Here is a 10,833-nt window from a genome sequence, read left to right on the forward strand (position 1 = left end):
AAGTCACTCAGTGCTATTACTGCCTGCATGAGTAAACAAATCGCAATTTCACAACCTGCCATGATTCCACTATTGTCCGGCGAGCGTGTACGATAAACGATACATAATGAGCCAATATTAGCCATTGCTTGGACAGATCGGCAAATAAACTCAATGTCATCGGAATAATCTGAGTTACCTACGATTCCTACGATGTGGATTTGGATATATCTTCATACTTTCATAATGTAGCGTTGGTAGCGTAAGAAGACGTATCGGGCCGGGCCAGCCGAGGCGTCCGACATGTCATTTTCTATGACGGCTGATCGGTGATCACGTGGTACTGTCGATAGAAACCGGCTCGGACGCGTGAATCATCCTTAAAGTAAGTTTCGTGAATATGTATTAGCGAACTAGTATAATATTTATTGATAGCTTAGGTAATTATGTATCTTATTTCATATGTAAAAAAATTAAAAATTTTAAACTATTTTCCTCGTGCTACTTTGTAGTGTGAGAAGGACAAAATATTGTATACTTGGTCAAAGGAAGGACAGGACAAAATATTGTATTGCGTGATCTTTAGGGTTCCAAAAAAAACTTTATATTAAAACGACGTAGGTACATTAGGCATGGTCCAACAAATTGCCACTAGTTTTTTACGTCTTTATTTCCCAATATTATAGTAAAACGTACCGATCTCCATTAATTATTTAACGACCGTTTTTAGGGTTTCTAAAGTTGTTTTGATTTTTAAGTGCATACTTTTGAAATCTCGAAAGTCAAATGTAATGTGCCCCCACCCCCTCCCCGCCCCGTATAAACATAAGAAACCCTACATTATGCGTTGCCCGACACGCACTTAACAAGTGTTTATTTAAATCGTAATGTTTTTTTCGTATGCTGACGAATGGACAGCGTTTTCATAACACTGTAGCTGAAAGAAGTTACCGTAAGGAAACGTAACATTTTAATAATATTATGGAATCAAACTCGTGCAAAGGAAGAGTAATACAATAACGACTGTGATTCGTGGGAGGTCAAACTTAATGCCGGATTAAATCGTTCAAGATGTCGGGGCGCAATTCTACAACAATTTTATAACAACTCACACTCATCCTACGCGTGCAGTTACGTAAAGATTTGTAGCTGTAGTCATATGCACTCAATTATATCCGTTCCGTACCCAAATGGTGAAAACGGGACCCTATTACTAAGACTCCTCTGTCCGTCTGTCTGTCTGTCCGTTACCGACTCGGTTTAAGGAAATGCCCTTGTCAAATTTTCAAAGAAAACTACTGAATGGCTCCTGGAGAAATGTTTCTACAAAGTACACGAATTTTTAAATTGTAATGAAGTCTGACATTTATTTATTTTGAATTCTCTGTAATAATCATTTCTTTTTTTCTGTATTTTCTTAACACGATCTTTTTTTGCATTTTTATTGTTAATATGACTAATTTAATTGTGTATATTTTATTATTGTTTGTTAATGTTAAGTTATACTAACTTCTTGTAGTCCATATTTATAAAATATTTCTACGCCAGTGTTGGCAGAATATACTGTTCTATACCAAATACAAGTAACTGGCAAAAAAAATTTTTGTGACACACACTTTTATTGCTGACTGTACTTCTTCTTATTTGCATGTCAATCGAGTACTTCTTAAGACCTTTCTAATGAGACTAAACTGGATGTGTTTGTGTTTTTCCATCGAGGAGTTCCTTTGGCTATCTACCGGATGCATCAACAGAACACCTGAGCCACAGAACTGTTAGCATATTATTGCATTGTCACCGGAATTACGATAGTACTCCAAATTTCAACTGAATCAGATACCGGGAAGTGGTTCAAATTTTAGGTTCAAGATTATAATTAAGATATAAATAAGATATATATATATATACATACAAAGGTATATACGCAGTAAAGCTAAATAAAAGTTGTAATAAAAAACCGGCCAAGTGCGAGTCGGACTCGCGCACCGAGGGTTACGTACTTTTTAGTATTTGTTGTTATAGCGGCAACAGAAATACATCATCTGTAAAAATTTCAACTGTCTAGCTATCAAGGTTCATATGAGATACAGTCTGGTGATAGACGGACGGACAGACGGACAGCGGATTCTTAACTCTTAGTAATAGGGTCCCGTTTTTACCCTTTGGGTACGGAACCCTAGAAACAACGACACCAATATATAAGTAAAAGGTATAAGTATACCATATTTTATAAAATAAAATTATGATTTATGAAGAAGAAGAAGAATAAGTTTATTGTATGGAAGTATTGAATCCACACACACACACATGGAACCTGACTAAAGAATAAACGGAAAAGCTTAGAGTATGCCAGAGGGCGATGGAGAGGTCGATGCTAAAAAATAACCAGGCAAGATAGAATAAGAAACACAGCTAAGGAAAAAAACAGGCGTAACTAGAAGATATCATCCACGCAGCCAAAAAAAAATGATCATGGGCAGGTCATGTATGTAGAACGTCAAGTGGTAGATAGGCAAAAATAACAACAGAGTGGGTAGATATAAAAAAAGGAAGAATCATAGACCTAAACTTAGATGGAGAGACGATCTGAAGAGTTATGACAGACACTGGTGAAGATCAGCTCAAGACAGAAAAATATGGGAACGTTTGGGGGAGGCCTTTGCGCGCATAATACATAAATAATTCATTATTTTAATCATAATGAAAAACGTAAAATGTTACTAATTTATTATTATAGATATCTGTAAATGTAAATTTACTACTTAAAAATGTTTATAAATAAGTAGATTTTGTTAAAATGTTACCTGCTATGTAGTTAATTGTAAATACTGTAATGTTATGTTAAATTGCATGAGATAAAGGGCTTTATTATTATTATAAGGTATTATCCAACACCTACCATATTTTCTGAATGTAGTATTTCCTATTTTCTATTCCGTTAACACGTTTTGGTACATCCAAGCGGGCCGCTAGGCCGCTATAGAAATCTAAAAGTGGTCACGATTTTGAATTTGCTGCCTGTCTTTTTCGCACTCATGAAATATTCATATACGTGTGGCTTCCCTTATTTACACATCAATTATCTTTTATCGTAAGATTCGTAAGCGTCATTCTAAATCTATGCAAAACCAATATGACTGCGAAGGTAACAAGTTGACAACGAACGTACAAAGAATTGAGTAACTTACCCGCCATAAATACACCGACATCCGACATGTATAAATTTGAAGGTTCAGATGAAAATCAGTGACCTTTAAAACTACTAACCGCTCCTGGGAAATATCACTTATCAAGCGAGCTGGCATCAACGAAATTAAAGTTTCCAATGCCTAATATTTCAGGCAATTTTAGTTTAGGCGTACACGGCTCTATTACCTTATGGTAATTTCGTCCGGTATCAAGTTAGTAACGCCCTGGAACACAGCGTCAAGTTGTTTCGCAAAATATTATGAACCATAATAATGGATAGTATTATGTATGTTGATGATTTCTAGTCTGAATAGGACAAATAACTCCGTTTTTGGATATTTTTAAAATATGTAATATATACAACTTTTCCAGAAACCGAATTAATAAATAATAGTTCCGCCTGTTGTTTACCGTGTGCAATAGATTCACATCATCTATTCGGAAATGGGCTTTTTTTCCTACCAGGAGGGACCAAAGGGGCACTTTTCTTTTCTAAGGGCATTTTATTGCCAGTATAAATTTGAAACAATTAATTCCTACTAGGTGATGTGAAAAGCACTATGTGTCACATGATAGCAAAAATATTACTGCCTTGGGCGTTAACAGTTGAATCTACGCTCAGGATTTAATGTCCGCCCACGCCGTAAAAATAAGTAATTTTGCTCCCTTAATTTAAGTACTTATTGTATATTGTATTGCATAAAAGTTCGCTTCAGAATTTGAAATCATATTTAATTCGAAACGAAACATAACTCCATGTCGACATGCCTGGACATTAAGGGAGTGTATACAAATTCTTGGCCCTTTATCCGTTTCGATAATTTAGACTTTGTATTACCCCCCTTCTAATATCGCATCTCTTTATCATATGAATATTTTAATACTTTTCAAATCGGGAATATTACGCGAAACTCTGCGTAGGGGGCCACTACCCCAATCTGAGTCTAACGCGAAACAAGAAAATCGAAATTTCGTTATCTAACATCTCTGTTACTCTTGCATATTCGAGCGATAAAGAGGCAGATAGCGAAATTTCGGATTCGCGTTTCCCGATAGGTCCTCTGTAAGCAAACCACCTTGATGCATCAATGACATATTTTATTATCTCTGAAAACTTGTCAAAAACCTGTTAAAGGTACAGCTCTATGGTTTACTAAAAAGGCTAGTGCTGCACTCCGGTGGCAGAACATTGCAGTAATATCCCCTATTCCCTTGCATTTGAACATATCTGTTCGCTTGACAATAGTTATTTGTTTTACAAGGGGGCAAAGTTGTTGTTTAATCTCTCGTGCTAATATTCTCGTCCGTAATATTGATACCCGAGTAAGCGAGATTCCAAAATTGAACCACGAGCGCAGCGAGAGGTTCGAAAAATGGAATCTTGAGCGTTGCGAGGGTTTCAAGGCACGAGGGTAAAACAAATTTTATCACCGAGTGAAACGCAAATTTTTTCATCAGTCCAACACTAGGAAAATACTAACTGTAAAATATATCAAACAAAATCAAAGCAAATCGATTAAAAATTAATGTTATTAAATATTTATCATTCAAAATGATCGTTTAAAAGTAAATTCTACCAGCAAATATAAGAAAACAACTCAAAATTTGCATTTGAATACTTTGTCTCACATGTGAATAAAATCCAATCCAACTTTCTTAACAGTTTTTGAACAATAAAGAGAATAGAGCCTCTACTAGCTGGTGTGGTGAAAATATATGACTACCTATACATACGTCAGATAAAAGAAAAGTTCAACTGGGAAAATGTTCATAGTTTCATCAAGCTTGCCGTGTTACTAAGCTTTGTTCCCAATATAAATAAGGTAGGGTCGCCTAAGATCGGGTGTGACATAAGACCGGTTGCACAGAATTTACCGCAAATGAAGCGATATTTTTCACTGATGGCAACATAGTTTGCTCCGCCTGTTGTGAAAAATTGTGCCTTTTTTGTGAATTTTATGGAAATCCAATCTTCCCTCCTCGATGGACTAAAGCTGAAATGGAGGATAGGATTTATCATTTTATTGCTTTTTATTAAGTTAATTATTGCGTAGATTTAGCAAATTCTCTATAGATTTGTATACTTTGTTTACGTCTAGGACGTCTGTAGGCCGAGATCCGGACTTTCCTCCCATTGCCGAACATCGTACTAATCACCCAGACACACAAAAAATTCAGCGGTTCTTAAAAGTTCAGATCGTAATAAAGGAATATAAAATGACAAAAAGTGACACATGAAAAGACAATATATCTACTTACGAGACTTTTTTTTGCAAATAACCTATGTATATCCGGTGTTAATTCACCATCATAGAACACTCCCTGGCTGTTTCATTAAAGTTTGAGAATCTCAATTTAGCTCCAATTTGCCTGAGGGAAGATCGTACTGAAAGAACGCGAAAAAAAAAGAATTTGTTATACTAGTCACACCACACGGGATATCAGGACGATTTTGTGATATGTTATTGTTAACTTAAGGTTGGATATTTTCCTTCTGTGGACTCTAATGCCGTAGCAACAGAGTTAAAATTAGGCAGTAGTCCGAACTTTGGCCTCACTAGAGTTTCTTGAAACAAAATTCCATCACTTTGAAGGCGTGTCTCACACAAACTATTGCGTTTATCGAAATAAATAAAATATGACCAAATTCATTATTTTATTGTTAATTACATCCATTAACAGGACATGTAGAAAACACTGTCAAAAATCAAGCAGTGCAAGCGTCTGATCTTAGGCGACCCAACCTTACCTACAACGACGAAACGATGTTACGGAAGCGATCTTATATTTACGCATTCGAACTATAAAAAACCGGCCAAGTGCGAGTCGGACTTGCGCACCGAGGGTTCCGTACTTTTTAGTATTTGTTGTTGTAGCGGCAACAGAAATACATCATCTGTGAAAATTTCAACTGTCTAGCTATCACGGTTCATGAGATACAGCCTGGTGACAGACGGACAGCGGAGTCTTAGTAATAGGGTCCCGTTTTTACCCTTTGGGTCCGGAACCCTAATAAAGTGATATGAGATAAAAATGATAAAAACCTCGTGATCTTCATCAGCTTCATCTAGGATCCAATCTTTATAAGTACCTACCTTATCTGGCTTGTTTAGATTGTCAATAACGTCAAATCTAGGTTCACATTATCGGTAAACGACTGTTGGTGGAATCGAAGATATTATAGATTGTTTATCAATTATTTGCCTGTTTGTAAGAATATAAAAATATATAATACCCGTATAGTTGGAGTAAGCTAACTCTGCATGACATTTGCTACGACAGTGTGGTGTGGAGTGTGATTATACTGATTAAAACCAAAAAAATATTAAGATGACTCTTCCACACTTTGTCCTCTCAAAGTTGGTGCAAAGTTAGCTTAGGCGGCCTTTCATTTCTCTAGATCAAACAAAATGAGCACTGTAGTCGAGCCAGCCTTTAACGTAAGCACTACGAGTACCTACTAGAGTACCTACTAGACATTACGAAATGCAACTACCCGATGGAATGTAAAAAAATAAATGAATGAGATCAGATAAAAAGAAAAATTGGTAAATACCTAAAACGTATCAGAAAAAGTTTATTCGGATTTAATACGAGCTCTACTTAGTGGGTCAGGTACAAATTAAGAATTTATAAGTTTCATAACTTTTTATCAATGTTATAAAACTTGAGTGGCGCGGTAAGTAAATATTTTCTAATAATATATTATTTAACAATGATATCATTCTTCGCCGAGGATAAGAGATAGCCTGGGACCTTTTGAACTTTTGATGGTATCCTTATAATTATGATCCTATACTAAACTAGGACTAATAAAGAGCAATACCTAACATCAGCAATTTTTGTGTTGGAAAATATTTCACATCAGATTTAGAAATTCGTAATATTTTTTCTTCTAACTGGAAATTTGGGATATGAGACCACACTTTTTCCTGTTTTTTGGCGTGATAACGTCTTATAAATCGATGAACACCGGTAGCATGCGCGAAAAAGTGTCACGTTGTGGACAGATCTCCATGGTAACGTTGTGGACAGATCTCTATTGTAACGTTACGGCCTTTTCATCAATGTTTTCTTATGACGTTATCACGCAAAATTATCGTCCGTAAACGGACTTTACAGACAACCATTTTTTTTCTAGTAGCTTTCTCCCATACCCACATCCCGGTGGATGCCCAGCCACCAATTTTTACCAGAGCGACTGACACCGACCGAGTGACCGACTTTCCACCCCAGAGAGTAAACTTGGCTTAATTGGGATTATTCCCGTTTTCTCGCAATGTTTTCTAGTTATCTCCAACATACCACTGTATTTATTAGCTACTGAAAGTATGTTTCCAAATAAAAGATTCTTAGTTAAATACCTATACAGAATACAGGTCAATCTAAGTAATATTTATAAATAATTATTACTTATTTACAGTTGTTTACAGTAATAGTTATTAAAAAACTCTACATGGGTAACGGGTAGGTAAAGATAGACCTACCCGTTATTAATATGGGAAACTGGGAGCACACTCAACTACATATAGCTATTGTACTGCATGGTGGTCCAAGGCTCTCTCTCCCAACTCGTATGATGCTAAATCTGACCATTTTATTATACATAAGGGTATATTTGGTCTAATCGCACAATATACTATCTACAATTATTATGTGTTTATAGTAGGTAAGTACATAGGTTCGCATAAAAAAATACTTTGCGCGTGTGGTGGCGTTTAAATCAGTTGAAGAGATTAGAGACAATAGGTTTATTTTTTCTCGCTAAGTAGTTTGTGATGACTGATGATGACATGATGAAGTTTTCACGAGACAATTCGTAAAAATACAGCGTATTTTTTTCAGTAATATTTAATTGCATGTGTGTAGCCGGCTGTATAAGGCCGGAAAATATTCAAGTAAAAATTAATCTTTAAAAAAAAGTAAAACCGACTTCAAACGGGAAAAAATAAAATATTATCTCGTTTTATATGCGCTGGCAAACTGATACGTTTGAAGTCGGTGCCTAGCCAAATCTTAAAAGCGTCAAGTTGCCGTCAAACCGAATGCCAACCCTGGTATAGTTTGATAAGAACAAAAGTACCAGTATTGTAACTATTTAGCTTGGCATCGACTTCAAACGTATCAGTTTGCTAGCGTATATAAAACGAGATAATATTTTATTTTTCCCGTTTGAAGTCGGTTTTACTTTTTTTGTAGATTAATTTTATTTTTCCATTTTTAGTGTTTCTTCATATGTCTGGCCAAACTGTCACTAAACATTTTTGCACTTCGGGTAAGGTTCAACTTCTGGATCTAAGCTATCAAGATTTGAGGAGTTGGACCTCATGGAACCCATCATCAGAACTATACCTTAAGAGGCCGTAGTCGATTTTGGAGCACAAATGTAAAATTGATAGATTTAGTCGTTGAAATTATACACGTTTTGTTACGTAATATCTAAATAACAAGTATTGATTTCTATTAGCACGTCTTCTCATCTTGCCTTTTAATAATGAGGTCGCGAGCGTGAGTCACCGGTAATGCATGAAGAGAAGGGGCAGTTTTTAAAAATTCATCAAAAAATCATGGTGGTAAATTATACAAATTGATGTATAAGTATAGTTTCAGCAAATGTTGTAGATTGTTTAAGTATCAAAATTACGTTGAAATTAAGTCGATTTTCAGAGAAATTGTCACTTGTTTTGAAGTAATTTCTGGAGAAAATTGATTTCGTCTAACTTTCATTTACACTACTTCAAAGTCATAATAATAAAAATGTAGTCTGATAAACGTCAAGTACAGGATATGTGTAATACAAAATTACCATGTTTAGCAGTCCAAACTTTACGAAATTTACAAATAAGAGCGACAAAATCAGTGCTTTACGCGCGTTTACCTAAACGTCTATCAGAAAAGCAAACATTACTAATTTAGTGAGTCTGTTTTCAAAAAACTGATCTGATAAAAGGTAAGATAAGAAGATGTGCTAATAGAAACCAGTACTTGTTATTCCAATTAGGTAACAAAAGGTGTAAAACTTCACGGACTAAATCTATAAATTTTACATTTTTGCGACTAAAATCGACACCGGCCTCTTAACACAAATGTTCCTTCAGAACTTACTTGTGCTTAACAAATATAACGAAGAGGACTTAAAGCGTCAAAATTGAAATATGCGTTATTAAAGAGTCCCGTTCTGGTCTGCTGCGTTCTGGTGCTGGTGGTGGTGGCTGGTCTTGTAGTGATAACCTATATCAGTAGTTCCACTTCATCAAATGGTACTGTTTTGGATGAAAGTGCTTGGTTTGTTGATGAAAATACTAAAACCGATATATGTATGCCCATAAGATTTGAGGAGTTCCCTGGATTCCTAATGAATCCCTTCATCAAAACTGGGTTTTTACAAAAACGGGACCAACTAGGGACTATATACATTCAAACAAAAAAAATATTTTCCAAATCGGCTCAGAAATGACGGAGTTCTGAGGTAAGAGGTAACATGCATACAAAAAAAAATACGGTCGAATTGATAACCTCCTCCTTTTTTTGAAGTCGGTTAAAAATGATACCTATAGTCCCATACCATATATAGGAAAAATTAAACGACTAACTGATAGTGACAACCGATCGCTGCTAAATTTAATATGAGGAACACTGATTAGTGACTATAATAGTGATTGTCATATATTTTGAAAGGGTTGGTTATACGCTGTAATGATATACGTGCATTGTTGACGTTGAAATGCTAAAATGTGAGTAACGATAACGGTCGAAACGTAAAATTGCGAACATAATTATCAGATGAAGAAGACAAATTATTATTTTATTTTAAAACATTTTTTCGTTTGATTATTAGTAAATTGTACCAAAACCAAAAAGTTAAAAAAAAATTGTTAAGCATCTATGGTAAATGAGTATGCAAAATGGGTACATAAACGTAACTTAAAATCTAAAAAAACTACATCTAACTATAAATAAATTCCTAATATTAAATTAATGAAATTGTCGTATTGTGTAAGTACCTGTTTTAAAAAGGCTGTTGATATTTTAATCATGTTGTTTTTTTTTCACTAACACAAACGAAACCGGGCAATCACTGCTTCACTGACATTCATTGACACTCGCGTAGCTTACTACGTACTAAGTTTATGCTGTTATAGAGGTGGAGGACCGGCAGCTGCTCACCACGGGCGCGGACTGCGATGACTCGGAGCCTCACCACCAGTTTTGATGGCCGGTGCACTTGAAATCAACTCCCATCTGCGTCACCAGCGGTCATGTGAGATGAGGATTGCTATACAGACGAAGAGGATTACTCGCGTGTGATTGACCGCACATGTTCGGTACCTAGCACTTGCGCGGAAATAAATAAATTGGTCTGGCTGTAGGTAACGCGAAAACGCCTTTTCATACAAACGTAGCGCTCATTTTCCTCTCTAGATGGATAAGTAACTGAAGTAAGTAGGTAAATATTATTTATTGCTACAATAACAATACATTTTACATGTAAAATTTCAATTCAATACAATTTATTTATTTCGTCATCACAGGTAACAGTTAGGTGACAGTTAATAACCTTTTAACCTTTTAAAATATATAAAGTACCTATCACTAAAAAGTACAAAAAAAATTAAAAACAAAAACTAAAATAAAAGTTTATTTTTTTCTGAACTGCCTTCAAAA

General features: G+C 35.3%; 1 protein-coding gene across 1 annotated transcript in view; it reads right to left on the reverse strand.

Moving 5' to 3' along the window:
- LOC134744293 (facilitated trehalose transporter Tret1-like) overlaps positions 1-10,487 on the reverse strand; it is a 40,580-nt gene extending 30,093 nt beyond the window's left edge. Inside the window, exon 1 of the mRNA XM_063678063.1 lies at positions 10,173-10,487. Coding sequence (XP_063534133.1) covers positions 10,173-10,205 — 33 coding nt within the window. The 5' untranslated portion in view covers positions 10,206-10,487. The remainder of the gene's footprint in view (positions 1-10,172) is intronic.
- Between the last annotated feature and the right edge of the window lie 346 nt (positions 10,488-10,833).

This window comes from Cydia strobilella, chromosome 1 (assembly GCF_947568885.1).
Source record: "Cydia strobilella chromosome 1, ilCydStro3.1, whole genome shotgun sequence".
In the NCBI taxonomy this organism is placed as follows: Eukaryota; Metazoa; Arthropoda; class Insecta; order Lepidoptera; family Tortricidae; genus Cydia; species Cydia strobilella.